Raw genomic sequence first — 17,057 nt, 5'->3', positions numbered from 1 at the left:
ACTCATCATCGGGGAAATGCAAATCAAAGCCACAATAGGATATCACCTCACATCTATCAGAATGGCTAAAACCAGAAACTCAAGAAATAATAAATGTTAGTAAGGATGTGGAGAAAAAGAAATCCTCATGCAGTGCTTGTGAGAATGCAAACCAGTGTAGCTACTGTGGAAAACAGTATAGAGGTTCTTTCAAAAATTAAAAATAGAACTGCACTCTTATACAGTATGTGCACTATTGGATATTTACCCAAAGAATAGGAAAACACTAATTTAAAGGGATATATGCACCCTTGTGTTTATTGCTACATTATTTACAATAGCCAAACTGTGGAAGCAGCCCAAGTGTTCACTGATAGATGAATGGATGAAGAAGAGGTGATACACACACACACACACACACACACACACACACACACAGTGGAATATTTTTCAGCCATAAAGAAGAACAAAATCTTGCCATTTCAACAGCAGGGATGAATATAGACAGTATAAAATGCTGAGAGAAATAAGCTAGTCAAAGACAAATACCATGTAATCTCACTCGTGTGGAATTTAAGAAACAAAGGAACAAAGGAAAAGAGAGAAACCAAAAAATAGATTCCACTTTTTAAAGTTGATTTCTTTATTTTGAGAGAGAGAGAGAGTGTGTGTGCGAGGGAGTGGGGGAGGGAGGTGTGGGCAAAGAGAGAGGGAGAGAAAGAATCCCAAGCAGGCTTTGCACTGTCAAGACAGCCTGATGTGGGGCTTGAATTCAAAAACCATGAGGTCATGACTTGAGCTGAAACCAAGAGTTAGACACCTAGCCAACTGAGCCACCCCCCAAAACAGATTATTTTTTTTACTGCTCCCTCCCTCTCCCCATCTCTTCCCAAAACAGGGAGAGATGGATGGCTAGGGAGATTAACTAGGGAGAATAAATGGATGGCTACCAGATGGGAGGTGGGTGGGGGTATGGGTGAAACAGGTGAAGAGAATTAAGAGTACATTTATAATGATGAACACTGTGTAACTTGTAGAATGTTGAAGTACGACATTGTACACCTGAAATTAATATACCACTGTACATTAACAATATTGAAGTTTAAATTAAAATAACAACAGCAACAACATACCTTTCTGAATATCTCTGACAATCAATGCCCTTTTCCTAGCACTGTTACACATTCCTTTCTCATTTTCATATTTCCCTAGTCATTTTATTGGGATTTAGGGAGGGAGGATAGGTAAATACATGGACTCAAGTCACCAATTCTTTTTTCTTAATATTTTAATTTATGTGCACACCTGTATATGTATATAATTATGATTGAATGAAAGTGGGCATATACTTTTTAAACATATATTTAAATAAAACTTCATTCTAAGTATAACATATATAGAGAAATCACACAAAATCTTAGATATCTACTCTTTTATTTTCTCAAAGTGAATGTAGTCCTTTAATCACCACACAGATCGCAAAATACATCTTCATCAGCACTCCAGAGTCCTTCTTTGTCTCCTCTTAGTCACCCACCCCTGAAAGGTAACTACTGTCCTTTATACTAGACTGCTTCTAAAATCATAGATTGGTTTGCCTTCAAATTTTATATGAACAGAGCCACACAGCATGAACCTCACTGTGTGTGTGTGTCTTCCTTTGCTCAATATTGTGCTTGTGTGAATCATCCATGTTGTATACAACAATAGTTTCTTTCTCATTCCACCTCTAGGTATAAACTCAGACTAAATGTGCACTAATGTCTTGTGTGATAAAAATGTTCAGAAAAACACTATTTGACTTCAAACTGGAGACAGTCTGAAAGTCTACTAACAGTAGAATGGATAAATAAATGGTTTATCTATTCATACTATACAGTACTAAACATGCTTTTGAAAAGTTTTTTTTTTCTTTTCCAGTTTTGCCTAGATCTGTCCCCGTCCAACCTCTCATGCCTATTATAAGTAAAGAGAGACATACTAGGTTGTTAATATTAGTTACCTTGCATTCAGCTTTCACCGGCATGTTAACAACTCATGCTAACCACTTAGTATGTATCTTTACATAGTTTATCCTTACATAGTCATATGCACACATGCATATACATCTACACACAGACACACACAGATGTATAACTATAGGGGAATTAGTGTAAAAAGTGGGATCCTGATATACATCGTATCTCCATTTTTGCTTTGTCATGTCATCATATTAAAACCTAAACTCTTATATTTTAAAAACATTATATATCTAGAATAACATAATGAACATATTAAAATTACAAAAAATGGAGTTAAATTTTATTGTAGCTATTAGATATTAAGCAGTTCATATCACCTAAAATGAAAACACTGGCTAATTCATTTTAATAAATATTTATTCCCATGCCAGGTATATCAGTAAGCCCTGAGATTTCTTTTCTTCACTAGTACACTTAGAGAGCTGTGTGCAGTTTGGGACGCAGCAGTGTGATAGGAAGAATAAACTGGAGCCTGTTCGAAGGAGAGAAACAGGAATATCTCTAGTGAGAGAACTGAAATACATGAGCTGGGGAGTGAGGTAAAGTTGTAGATGAGAGATGACCGTGTTCATCAAGTATGGGAAACAACCTTCTTTTATTTGAACCCAGGAAGTAGAATAATAGTGGAGTGGAGTTATCGAGAGACAGAATTCAATTCAAAATAAAAAAGAACTTTCTAACAGAAAACGTTAAAGATGGAATGGACTATCTTGGGACCCAGGCAGATACTTGGCTAATTACACTGGGTGAAAATTTCAGGCCACATGGGTGGTTCCACCTCAGTAGCTTTAAGATCCCTTTCTACTTGGAATGATGATTCTAGAATCTATTTATTTCAACTCCTCACTTTTCTTAACAGATATATTATTATGACCTTTATTTTTAATGGAAGATGATTGAATGTGAAAACCTAAACCAAGAAGAAATAATTAAGGAACTGGTGAGTCAAAGCCAGATTTATTTTCAACTCCATTTGCAAGAACGTTAAGTGAACATTTTTGTACTCCTTTCTGGAGCTTACCTAGAGATTTCTTCTACCCCATGACCTTTGGAAAGCAGAGAAAAACCAATATACATGGTATGACTTTCCTTATTGTGGAAGTCAAAAACTGCATTGATACAACTGGCAGTTTATAATTTCTAATGGCAAAAAATAATTTTTTCATTTTTTAAAATAGGCAATAACCCAATTTCTTCTTTGAAACAGTGTTTATGCAATGGTTTGTCTTATGAGATGGTTGGACAAGAAGGATCAGATACTTCAGAACTGGAGATGTTTTTCTCAGGGTACCCCCGTATAGTTGGATTATCATTATTTCCTAATCTAATGAGTCTCACAGTTGTTGCTCAAGACATAAAAGAAATATCAGGGCTAGAAACTTGTTTACGGCTTAAAGAACTCTGGATTGCCGAATGCTGCATAGAGGTAAGTGTAAACACAACCTTATGTGAAGTATTTGTATTCTTTAGTATTCAGTAAAGTATTCAGTAAAGCTGAATTCTTTGGCTTTGGAAAAAAAATTCCTTGAAATACATGTGTGAGTCATGAATCCAAAATAGATGAATGGGGAGGGACATACATGATGAATTACAATAAAACCCTTTACCCAGTAAAACAAAACAAAGTAAACAGATAAATTGGTAAAATACAGAAATAGACTTCTACAAAGGAGAAAATGGAAATATAGAATCAAAACATAATAGACATATTCTACTTTTTAGTGATCATATCAGATCAAATATTACCCAGTATTGCTTAGTAATAAATTTGTTCACTTAGTCACTAGTGGTTGTATGAAAATTGTAACATCTGTATTGGAAAGCAAGACTGCAAAATGTATCATGAGTCAAGGTAAAGTGCATACCTTTTGACTCAGAAATCTCTTGTTTTAAGATCTTATCCTAGAGAAGTAATTCAACAGCAAAAAACAACTGTATGAATGAAGTTATTTGTTGCAGTACTCTTTATAATATTTAAAAATGTGAAACAAATATTCCACACATACAGGTATTTTTAAGAAAATTATTGTAAACTTCATGAAGGGCACCTGGGTGGCTCAGTCAGTTGAGCGTCCAACTTTGGCTCAGGTTATGATCTTACAGGTGGTGAGTTCAAGCTGTGCATCAGGCTCCGTGCTGACAGCTTCGAGCCTGGAGCCTGCTTCAGATTCTGTGTATCCCTCTCTCTGCCCCTCCCCTGCTTGCACTGTTTCTCTTGCTCTCTCAAAATTAATAAATATTTTTAAAAATTTTAAAAATAAACTTCCTGAAATATTTTGTAATTATTAAATATCATTATGTGAATGATTATGAAGACATTTCAGATGGTCTTAAGTTTTAAAAAATCCACAAAATTATATATATATTATGATCATAGTGTAAAAATAGGTAGAGTTGATTAAAATTTTAAAAGAATATGAGAATTGAAAATAGTTGTATTTAGGTGGAAGGATTACATGTGTTTTTCCTTTTCTTTATTTATATTTTTTATTTGAAAATGAGAGAGTGCACTCAAGCACTTAAGCAGGCTCCCTCCTCAGCATGGAGCCCGACTGACATGGGGCTCCATCTAACAAACCTTGGGATCATGTCCTGAGTCGAAATCAACTGAGCCACCCAAGCACCCCTGTTTTTTTTTTCTTTAAAAATTTTAGTTCATTTTGCTGGATATTGATTTTTCAATAAATGTGATTTTTTAAAAGAAAATGTGCTTAGAATCTACTCTCTTAAAAGGATTAATTCCAAAACATATGTTAACACTATTCAGTCTTCTTTTTTTTTTTTACAGAAAATTGAAGGTCTTCAGGAATGTAGAAATTTAGAGAAATTGTATTTATATTTTAATAAAATTTCCAAGATAGAAAATTTAGAGAAATTATTAAGATTGGAGGTTCTTTGGCTGAACCACAATACAATTAAAAATATTGAGGTAAGATAATTTCAATAATTTATATGTAAAGTCAATTGCTCCTGTGGAGTTTTAATCACAATGTCCAAAATAATATTATGCTTAAAGGCCAAAATATTTGTGACTAGTTTAATTATTGTTAAGAAAGACTAACATGTACACAGCATTTTATGATGTGTATGAAACTTCATATACATTGTTTTCTTTGTTTCTCCCACCAAGCCTGGGAGATAAGATATTATTTCTTCTTTGAAGGTTAAAATAAATAGAGATTTAGAGAATTTATATGTAACTTGCCAAGGATTATAAACACACTCTGTATGATGTGTTTGTCTTCCTACTCGGCTTCCTCCTTTCCTCTCCACTCCCCTCCCCCTTCCCTCCTCCTGCAATAATTCTCTCCACGTTCCAGGGAAACAAAGATGGGTTCACTGAGACACCAACTTAGCTTCTGTGTTTGTGAAGTACACAGCACCCACTGCTCAGAACACTTGGAAAACTAACCAGATTGATCAGATTATTTATAAGTATATATTTTACTGACTTCTAAATTCTATATTGTCTAGGGGCGCCTGGGTGGCTCAGTCAGTTGGGCGTTCAACTTCAGCTCAGGTCATGATCTCACGGTTCATGAGTTCGAGCCCCGTGTCGGGCTCTGTGCTGCTGACAGCTCAGAGCCTGAACCCTACTTCAGATTCTGTGTCCTCCTCTCTCTCTGCTCCTCCCCAACTCATGCTCTGACTCTCTCTGTCACTCAAAAATAAATAAAAACATTAAAAAAATAAAAAATTTTCTATATTGTCTAACTTTTTAGGGTTTGCAAACTTTGAAGAATTTAAATGACCTCAACCTTGCTGGAAATCTAATAAGCAGCATTGGTATGTACTGTTTCATTTGGAACATGAGATAATGCGACAATCATTTTTTATCAGTATGAGAAGTACATTCTGAGATTTCTTTTTTTTAGACTCTTTTGTATGACATTTTGCAAAGCATTTCTAAATCTATGATTACAGGATGTGAAAATGTTACCCATTAACCAGTTGTTACTAACTCTACAATGTTACTGTTAGTCTAACTTATATGCAAGAAATGATGATCATATGTAACTAAAAAATATTATAGCATGAGGTAAATAAGAAATTTGATTTTTCTTTCATCTTGTTTTTTAAATTAAAGGTCGATGTCTTGATCCCAATGAACAACTGGAAAGATTAAACCTTTCTGGTAACCAAATATGTTCTTTCAAGGTATGTTTACCTGAAACAGCCTACTTTTATTTAGCAACCTAGATCATGAACCACCTGATTGCAGAAAATGTACTGAATAGTTCCCTTTTAAGGAACTATTTAATTATTTTGGACTAGCCAATGCTCTTGGAAATTTTAGAGGTAGCTGATTAAGTTATCCTGCTGATCTGATACTATTAAAACCCAACAAGAAACTATGTACTTCCTTTTGTTTTCCTCTGATCTTTCTGGCTGCACCTCTTCAAGTTTTTCATCTTCTAACATCTAAAAAATGGACTCCTTCAGGTTAGGCCTAGGATCTTTTCTCATTGCTATCTGCATCCATTCTTTAATTTCATCATATCTTATGACTTTAAATACCTTTTATTCATTTATTACTCCTAAATTTCTACTTTCTCTAACAGCTATTTCTATTTATACTTTATAACTCCCCAGAACTATAGACATCTCCTATCCTAACTCAAACTGATTTCCCCTTCACTGAACCATCGTCTGCAGCTTTCTCTACCTCTTTAAATGGCATTTCCATTTTCTTAATAACATAAGCCAAAACCCTTCGAGGCATTGTTTTACTCCTCTTATTTCTTCATAACCCATATCCAGTCCAGCAAATTCTATTGGCTCTACTCGGAATATGTCCAGTCTGACCATTTTTTACCACCTATATCTCTATTAACCTGGTTCAAGACGCCATCAGCTCTAACCTGCAATTGGGATTGGGGGGAAAGCTTCCTAACAGGTCTCCTTGCATTTACCTTTTCACTACTTGCTCCTTCAAGAACTATGTCAGATCAAATGACTCTTCTGCTCAAAACTTACCCTTGGCTTCCCCCACACTGTGTCTCTGACCACACTGCTACCAGTTTCACCTTTGTTTACTCCATTCCAGCTGCTCTGGTCCCCTCGCTGGTCCTTGAATATAGCTATCTCTCTCACTGTAGGGCCTTTGCACTTGCTCGGATATTCTTCCCTCAAATACCTTCATGGCTCATCTCCTCATTTCTTTAAGGATTTTGCTAAGATGTTATGTTCTTAGTGACACCTTCCTTGCCCAATTTAGGTAAAATAGCAGTAACCTTACTACCCTCCCTAACCTGAAGCACTCTTATCACTCTCCCTTTGTTTTCTTCCTCATGCGTATCTACACCCTTGACTAGAATACAAGCTCCATGAGTGCAAGAACCTTGCCTTATTTGTTCACTTCTGTGTCCACTATGCTTAAAGCAGTACTTGACATGTAAAATCTCAAAAAACATTTGAATAAAAGGGAGAAAAACAAAAGACTTAATGTTTATGGGATACAATATGGGTGAAAGCGTGGCATTTGTAATTTTGACAGTGTCAAATTCAAAGTGCATATTCAAACACTTCCTCTAGAGACTAATGAAGAGAGATGAATAAATGTACTATAAAAATAATTATTAATTGATCATTATGAAAATACATTCTTTTACTCAAAGAAGACTATAGGATGTCAAAGAGCTATAGAATGAGGCAGCGTGTTATAAGCACTGTAACAAGAAATTTTAAAAACACAAAAAGTTTAAACAAAATTTTATTATTCAGAGTCAAGAGGAAATATTAGATATGAACACTTAGGGGTTGACAGAATTTCAGCAGGCATTAGAGGAGGATCTTCTACAAATGCAATGGGAGGGACTCTTGATCTTGGGGTCATGAGTTCCAGCCCCACGTTGGATATAGAGATTACTAAAAATAAATAAAAATTAAAAATACATGCAGTGAGAGGTAAGCATTCTAAAGTGTGGAGTACATTATGCACAAAGACATGGAGGTAAGAAATCATGGGGTATATTTGGATAACATCAGCAGAAGAGAGCAGAGTGAGCTATGAAAGATAAACACCAAACGCTGTGGGAGGTCACTTTAAGCTAACTCATGAGACATGAGGTGCCTCGGGAAATAGCATTCCAGGCAAAGTGTGAAGGACCTAAGTGGTAGAAAGAGCATGGCAAATTCAAGAAACTAGTAGAAGTCTGTTGCTGGGACAGAGTCCCAGAGGGAGAGAGTCATGAGTTGAGCTGAAGATAAGCAGACAGTGCTCGAGGATAAGGTATTGTCCTACCAAGAAGTCATGTAGAAGTTTATCTTACTATGGCTAGCACTGCATAGGAAGATCTGTCACATCTAGCACTGCCACAAGCCGGAGGCAGCACTGTATAATGGTAACATAAAATGTAAGCAAAATAATAATGTAAAGCTCTTAAAATAATGACTAGCACACAATAATCACTCAATAGATATGCTATTTTATTATTACTGTCACTTTAATTATGTTAACTTATTCTATTTCAATCTCCTCATCAAAAACTGAGGATAAAAATTTGGATTGTAAATATTTATTATATGGCATAAAATTTAAACAGTGCTCTATAATAATGGCTGTTTTTCAGAAAAACATTGAAACATGATTCACAGCAACTTTTACTATTCTCACATTAGGAATGTTCTTGAAACACTATTACCTTGATTTTTCATCTCTAACCTTTCCACCCGCCCTAAGAAGATACTATCCTGGTGGTGATGGAATAACTTCTGTGCTACTTTCTGTCCATTACCACAACATTAACTTTCAGTGAGATTTTGTGCTTTTGTAGACGCCAATGTCATTTGACTTTTGAATATAGCTGGGGGTTAGGGGAAGTTCCTGTATAAGATTTCAAAGTTCCTATCCACCATGGCCCAGACTGATGGTCAAAGGCAACACAGCAAACCAGAACAGTGGGTGTTTTCTCCTTGTAACAGTCTAATGGTTTACCTTCCTTGCTCCTGCAGAATTTGGCCAAATAATTCTCTGCATAACTCTGTCCAGAAATCTCCATTTCAGACAGATAAACTCCACCTAGTCCCACTTCTGCCATGAGCCCACTAAGAGCCTCAGGACCAGCTAGTTGAGCCAAGTTTTCACTTGGCCAGAGAGTTTGGACACACATTGGCCACCTGACCCTGTCTTACTTTTGACTCCAACATCCTGACTTCACTACTTACTTCCTCATTCCATTCATACTTTATTTTTAGGATAATGCCTCCTGGTTTTTGTTTTGGATTTCCCTTAACTCTGATTCTGAATCTACTAACTAGCATTGCATCTGTTGAAGGCCAGCCCCGTCATAGTACTCTCCTACAACAGGCCTCTGTTGTGAATTCTTCTTTAGTTTTTTTCAACACTTTAAAAGTGCAATCACCATTCCTACTTTGTAGACTGAGGGCCAAAGCCCATATAGACTCTTAGCTTATAGACTGTGTGTGCATAAGAAATTGATAATAGAGTTGTGATAGATTCTATAACAAAGGTAAACTCAGTGGCTAAGAGAGTTCATAGGAGGAGCATCTGCCCCAAACTTGGGGTAGAAAAGACTCCCAGAAAAGACAATACCAGATTGAGTTTTGACAGATTAAGAGGTAAACCCGGGATGGAGTTCAATCCACTCAAAGGCAACAGCATGAATGAAGGTATAAAGAAAGATAAGATAGGGTCTGGCACATTCTGAAATTTCAAGTTGTTCAGCACAACTAAAACGTGAAATGTTAGGAGTTGAAGTAGAAGAGAGAAGACTGAAGAGTTAAGCAAGGGCCAGATACCAAAGAAAGGAAGGTGTAAACAAGGACCTAAACTTCAGGATAAAATATTTTCAGGAAAAACTTTGGTCTGGAAGTGCATTATCAATCCCTCCCCCTCCATTGAATGTGAGGAAAAAAGGGGCTCTCTTGATAAAGCTAGGTTTCAGTTGCCATTAACTGGGAGAAAAGGCATTTACAGAAAAAAAAAAAGCCTAGAAATCAGTGATATATATAATAGAACAGGGGTCCCCTAGTCTTTGATGAGAAAAACAGATCTGATGGCCCAGGTGAGCAGTGTTCCCAGGGTGGTCAGGGTGGGAAATGGTGGCAAAGGGAGCTGGAGACCTGCAGTTGCACTAGCGACAATAGTTAGCAAAGGGGCTGCATGGAGGAGGCAACGTTGTCTTAACAAATAAATGTGCTCAACCGTTGTCTTAACAAATAAATGTGTGACTCCAAGGTTCTAGGTGGAATACATGATTTAGTAAATACGCTTTGGTCTTTTATTTTTTAAATGCATAGTTTAGAGAGTCTGCTATTTAATTATTGTTATCTATTCTTCATGTAGTTGACATGTTTTTCACTAGGAGAAAAAAACATTTTCTCAATCTAAATCACTTTAAAATATTTAAGCACATATTAAAATGCATTACATTAAATTATGGGGGATCTTAAGTGTTCAAATGGCTCCTTTAGAAAAGGAAAGCTGTGGGATGCCTGGCTGGCTCAGTTGGTGGGCCATGAGACTGATGATCTCAGGGTTATGAGTTCAAGCCCCATGTTGGGTGTAGAGATGACTTAAAAATAAAATGTGTATGTAAAAAATAAATGGAAAGTTGCAATTAATTAATTGAACATTATCATTGCTATTGTTTTAGGACCTCACTAACTTAACCAGGCTGCATCGCTTAAAGGATTTATGTCTGAATGATCCTCAGTATAAAACCAATCCAGTTTGTCTGCTGTGTAATTATTCCACTCATGTATTGTATCACTTGCCTGGCCTTCAAAGACTTGACACGTTTGATGTGTCAGCAAAAGAGATCAAGGATTTGGCATATGTAAGTGCATCCTTATTCAGATATCTGTGACTTGTTTAATTAACTGCTTCTTGGCTGTGTCCACATATGGTAGGTAGTACTATCTTGTCAGTTCTTGTCACCAACTCTAGTTTTGTCCCAGTGAGCTGGATATTTCATATAAATATATATAAACAATAATATTAGTTCTAGAATCTCAATGTTCATGACAGTACTAGAAGGCAAAGTAATAGAAAAACATTAGAACTTATAAAAACTAAAAGAAATAAATCTGAAAAATTATCATCAGTGTTAACAAGAAGTGAACTAGTGCTATGTATACAAAAATACATAAGGCCAAAGTAAAGTAGAAATGGAATACTACATATCAAAATTAGAAAATATCCATGGTTGGTGGTAGTATGCGGGAATTAGGTAGATTTTAATATAGTTAAAGATGATTTGGGGTTCCCTAGAAGTGTATCTACCCACACTGCCAGAATCTTGGAGATCCTTCAAACCTTGAAGAGACCGATTCCTGGGCTGCCACTGAGGGTGTACCTCCCAGGAAAGGGGCTCCTTTCACATGCCACCAAAGGATCTATACTTTCAGAATGGAGTGCATAGGAATTCACAATATTTATTCATAGTCATTCCAGATTATATTTCTTCTTCTCCTTCCAGTCCAGTGAGCCACATTCGTTCATTCAGTTAACTGTCCAGTAGATAGGTTTTGAGTATTTAGAGTGTGCCAAGCATGTGGATGCCCCCACGTGAGGCCCTCCTGTCCTCTTCTGTGGTTCATCTCTCATCTTGACATAAAGAATTCCTTTATCCATTTATCTTATTTCTCTTCTCTTGCTAACCTGAGGATTTATTCTCAGCTTCCATTCTCCTCTGTTTTTTCCAAAACTAAGATGATCCTCTCCCATCCTAGTCTAAAAAGTGAACTGTCTTACAATATTAAGCAAAGGGCTAGAGTTCTTGTCTACTAGCAGACGTTCAGAGTCAGTGGAGATTCAGGGAAGAATGTCTCCTCTAATACTGTTAAGTCAAAAATGAGAGGAAAACTTCACAGTGACAACTATATTTTTTTTAAGATTTCTGTTACCATCTGCAGAGTTCTACATCAGTTTCTTCAAATGAGCTGGTGTTCATACTTTATGAAATGACTTGGCTTATTAATTTAGCTAACAAATATTTAATACCTATTACATTCTAAGCACAGCTGAGACCCTAGAGATATAGAATGACCAGAACAGACAAAAATCTCTGCTTGCTTGGAGCTGACATTCTTGTGAGAGAAGACAGATACTCAGCAACTAAATAAGAAAACAACTAGTATGTCAGATAGTGATAAATGTTATGGAGAAAAATAAAACAAGGGTGAAGGAAACAGAATTATAGGTAGGGGCAGAGGGAGGAGTGTTGACTATTGTAAATAGAATTGTTGGGAAAGGATTTTCTTAGGCAACACTTGGGCATAGACTGAAGGAAGTAAGAGAGCAAGCTTTTCAGAGATCAGCAAATGCAAAGAACTTGAGGCAGGAGCGTGCCTCTTATATTTGAAGAACAGGAGGTTAGTGTGGGTGGAGCTGAGTAAGTGAGAGGAAGAGAAGAGATGAAGACAGGAATTGGGGGGCGGGGAGATAAGATGAAACTGTAGGATGTTATAAAGACTCTGGCTTTTACTTTGAGTGAGGCGGAGCCCTTGGAAAATTTTGAGCAGAGGAGAGACAAAATGACTTATGTTACTTATGTTTTAAAGGGACCCTTCTGGCTAATGGATTAAGAATAGAAGATTTGAGGGGAAAGATGAGCACAGAGAAACCAGTTAGATCCCATTAACTTGAACGAGAGGTGTTGATGGTTTGATATAAGGTGATAGTAGAAGAGGTGGTGAAAAGTAGTCAGATTCTCTAGTAGTTAGAAGGTGGAACCCATCTGGATTTTCTGATAGACTGGATGCGACGTACAGAGGAAAGAAAGAATAATTCCAAGTTATTGGCCTGAGCAACTGAAGGAGGGAAGAAGTTGCTGTTTAATGGGATGAGGAAGAATATGGAAGAAGTTTGTTAAAAGGAAGAATCACAGTTTAATTTTAGGCATATAAATTTTGAGCAATCTTTTGGACATATAAGAGGATATGTTTAATAAGTAATTGGGTATATGAGTCTGCTATTTAAGTGAGTTGCTTGGGTTGGAGATATAAATATGAGAATGGAAGGCAAAAAGATGGTACATGGAGCCAAGGACGGGATAAATCACCCAGGGAATGGTGTAAATGGAGAAGTGTATCAGCTGGGTGTGGAGACTGGGGAGAGAGGAGGAACCTGCTGATGAGATGGTAGAACTAAGAAAAGCAGGTTCTTTTGACATTCTGCCCAAGACTGTCACACATTTGGTTTAGTCTTGTATATGTCAGAAGTAGTATTATTTAAAGAACAAAGTAAAGAATTGTTACACAATTCATGATATCTTCTCTTAAATTATGTCATTATATTTCAAGTTTCCCCACTATAAAATATTTATCCTTTCTTCACCCTTTCAAACCAAAAATAGGATGTATTATATAATAATATACCTCAGCTTTTGATTTAGATTAAGATGATTTTTCACATTCAAAGTGCTTTCTGTAAGGACTGCATACAGATTTCCAGGAGGCTTTCTTCATTACCATTCATCGGAGAACAGGTTGTGCCAGGGTTTTTGGCAGTTCTCCAGTGTGGGAAACTCTTGAGCAGAGTACTGTCGATTCTTCACATTTTCACCCATGACTGTGGAGTAGTTTGTGCGAACTATAAGAGGCAAGTGAAGTCAGGAGGACCAGCAGGGAGTCAGCATGGGGAAGGGGGAAGACCCTGGGAGTTCAAATCAGAAGACTTGGATTCAAGCCCCAGTTGCATCCGTCACAACCTGCCACTCAGGCAAGGCCTTTCCCTTCCCAAAGTTCAGCTTTCTCAGAACTATTAAAATAGCGATGATAAAAATAGTACCTGTCCTAAATGTTATTGTAGGGATCCTGTGAGTTAACGGGCATAAGAGTACATTTGAATTGTTAAGTACTATAAAAATAACCACTATGAAACTGTAGTTGAGCCTATGACTTTTCATTCGTTTTTAGTAATCAAAGAAACTTACGGAACAAATTTTACCTTAGTACATACATGCAACTGAATTTAGCATTATAGTTATGCTATTTTTCAAAAAAAAAACAAACCACACACACTTTTTAAAACTGTAACAGGCAAGCAATTCCACCAAAGTGGAATAGTGAAAATGAGTTTGACATTTTCAAAATCCAAACGCAAAAAAGCAAGTTGAATATAGTAAGCCTACGAAGTTGATTTGCTATTTACATACAGTTTACAACACAGTCTTCCCCATTTTTACAAAATCTTTGTAAAATCTCTCAAGGACAAAAAAAGCCTGATTGATAACTCTTATTTATTGTTATGACACACTAAGTGATCATTGAAGAGTTCAGAAATAGTAAAATATCACAATTTATGTTCCCAAATGCAGATATAGGTATTTTCTTAATAAAATATAAAAATAAAGTAGAAAATGGGGAGCCTGGGTGGCTCCGTCAGTTAAGCATCTGACTTCGGCTCCAGTCATGGTCTCGCAGTTTGTGGATTTGAGCCTGTATCGAGCTCTGTGCTGACAGAGCAGAGCCTGCTTGGGATTCTCTCTTGCTCCCTCTCTTTCTGCCCTTCCCCAACTCATGCTTTCTCTTTTAAAACAAATAAAATAAAATAATAATAAGGTAGAAAAAACTGTGCAGAGATACACTAGAAACTGATATCAGTAGTTATCTGTGGAAGGTGGGGCAGATGGGAAGCAGGTGTGGGAAGTACTTTTCATGGTGTATTTTTTAATCATTTTGGTTTTTGAAACATGAGTATATTACTTATTCAAAAATAAAAATTACAAACAAAATAAAAACAGTATTTTTGTTCCCCCCATAAGGGACTCCCAAGTTAGATTTGAATTTTGGGTAAACAACACATAATGTTTTAATATATATTTATTAACCTTAGTTATAATTTTCACTTACACTCAAACATGATTTATTGTTTACCTGAAGTTCAAATTTAACTTGGAAACTTATCTTTTATTTAGCAATCCGATCTTTACCCATGTTCTCTTGTTTTAGATTTAAGAATTCAGTAGAAAATGTTTTCACTGACTGAAAGCATTTTTCATTGGATTTTCCATTTTCTCCAAATAGGCACAAAATTAACACTATTTGCCATTTCCTGAATTACAGTTTTTCTTCTAACTCAGTTGCCCTTCCAAAATAAGCTCTTCTTTATCAGAAATTTCTTATTTATTACTCATCATCCTGCAAGCATGTTTTTTTCCTGAAATGTTCTCTGTCACTAATGCCTTCTTTTTTGCAGAGGAATTTAGTGATTTCAATTTCAGAACTTCTTAATATGTTGGGAAAGGGAATTCTTTTGGCCTGTTCATCATGCCATATATCTGTCTCTATTCTATATTTTATGCCAAATAATTCTGTTGGGATCTTGATTACCCACTTTCTAACAAAAAAAAATCACATAACAAGAGCCTACATTTATGAAAATACATGTCCAGAGCAGTGTGCAAGCCTTCCAGATTATTTAATGGACAGATTCACTAATAAAGAGAAATGCCTTCATTGTTTCAGGTAAACAGTTAAAACTAGGTCACATTTAATAAGCATCTGATTTGCTTATTTTCTCCTCAGATAGTTCTTTTTGACTAATATTACTTGTAAGCACCATTTAGCTGGTGTATTTCTTAATCATAGATTTAGTCTATTTATTATATATTTGTTATAACTAGATGATCAACTGGTATTGAGATATTCTAGGTAATGGGATTAGATTGAAAATTTAGTCATTTGCTCAATCTAAAACAATTTTATTTAGAGCATCCTTTTATAGAATTGGGAGGAAAATCAAAGTCTATTTCTTACCTATACTTTTCAAAAATAAATTGAATAATGTTACATTTGCTTTTAATGCTTTTCAAAGTGTTTTTTCCCTAAGTCAATCAAATAGGAGTAATTCAGGTGACCTATTTGCTTTACCAGTATGCTTCGTTAGCTAAATGATAAGATTTTGTAAATTGAATTCTATCTGGAAGCACTTTATGTTGTCATCCTCCAAATAAATATGAATTTGCCTCAACTTAAAATATTATCCACAAAGAAAATCTTTGGAAATTTGTATTTTGCTTATTAAGTTTAAATATAGCGCTCTGTATAGCCATGATCATGTCAGCTATCATCATTATGAGTAATTGAGCATGTAAAATTTTCTAGTGGTTAGATAGAACATATCACATTCCCATAATGCTAGCAATACTTAATAATGTATGCTACATTAATAACAATATTAATAAATAATAATGTTTTTTGCTACAGCTGATTTTTTGTTTTTTCCTTTTAGACCACAGCAATGAAAAAAATAATGTATTACAATATGCGTATAAAAACTGTTCAGAGGCATCTTAATGAAGACCTTGAAAAATTGAATGAACAAAGATGCAAGTTACGGAAACTACCAGAAGAAAGAATAAAATTATTTAGCTTTGTGAAAAAAAATGTAAGATTAAATATTGTAAAATTTTAGTGGCCATATCTTCGGAAACTGGCATAAGACAGCATTATCTTTTAAATTATATATATGTATACACATATAGAAATAATTTTTTATTAATATTTGCAAGTTTGCCTCTTTGATTCCATTTGCTTGACCAAGCTTCATTGTGTGCTTAGATATCTACAACTGTATAAAGGTAGAGGCTTATAAATTTATAAATGTCTTATTTTTTTAATGTTTTTTATTTATTTTTGAGAGACAGAGAGAGACAGTGCAAGCAAGGGAGGGTCAGAGAGAGAGGGAGACCCAGAACCGGAAGTAGGTTCCAGGCTCTGAGCTAGCTGTCAGCACAGAGCCCGATGAGCCCACGAACTGTGAGATCATGACTTGAGCCAAAGCTGGACGTTTGACTGACTGAGAAATCCAGGCACCCCTATAAATATCTCAAAAAGCTGCGTAATTCAGTATGATTCAAAAAGTTACAGAAATCTATTAAAGTTTACTTCAGGCTGTGCTCAAAAGTAACTTTTTGGTCTCAAGTGCTAAAATATGTCTTTAATAATACTTTTAAGGTATTAAAACAAGGTGAGAACTTTAAAGCATGCTATACTTTGGTAGTTATATTATGTGTGCTTTTTTAACTTAGAGTAAATTGGATTTCCTTTACCAAAAGTAAGCTCTGAAAAATTAAGGATTATTAACCT

At 35.6% G+C, this 17,057-nt stretch overlaps 1 protein-coding gene across 1 annotated transcript in view; it reads left to right on the top strand.

Moving 5' to 3' along the window:
- The window catches only part of LRRC9 (leucine rich repeat containing 9), a 110,886-nt gene that overhangs the window by 5,647 nt on the left and 88,182 nt on the right, over nucleotides 1-17,057 (top strand). Inside the window, exons 2-8 of the mRNA XM_029952182.1 lie at nucleotides 2,860-2,940; nucleotides 3,208-3,426; nucleotides 4,789-4,929; nucleotides 5,723-5,786; nucleotides 6,088-6,158; nucleotides 10,619-10,801; nucleotides 16,201-16,356. Coding sequence (XP_029808042.1) covers nucleotides 2,893-2,940; nucleotides 3,208-3,426; nucleotides 4,789-4,929; nucleotides 5,723-5,786; nucleotides 6,088-6,158; nucleotides 10,619-10,801; nucleotides 16,201-16,356 — 882 coding nt within the window. The 5' untranslated portion in view covers nucleotides 2,860-2,892. The remainder of the gene's footprint in view (nucleotides 1-2,859; nucleotides 2,941-3,207; nucleotides 3,427-4,788; nucleotides 4,930-5,722; nucleotides 5,787-6,087; nucleotides 6,159-10,618; nucleotides 10,802-16,200; nucleotides 16,357-17,057) is intronic.

This window comes from Suricata suricatta, chromosome 9 (genome assembly GCF_006229205.1).
Source record: "Suricata suricatta isolate VVHF042 chromosome 9, meerkat_22Aug2017_6uvM2_HiC, whole genome shotgun sequence".
In the NCBI taxonomy this organism is placed as follows: Eukaryota; Metazoa; Chordata; class Mammalia; order Carnivora; family Herpestidae; genus Suricata; species Suricata suricatta.
This window is presented reverse-complemented; position numbering and strand designations above follow the sequence as displayed.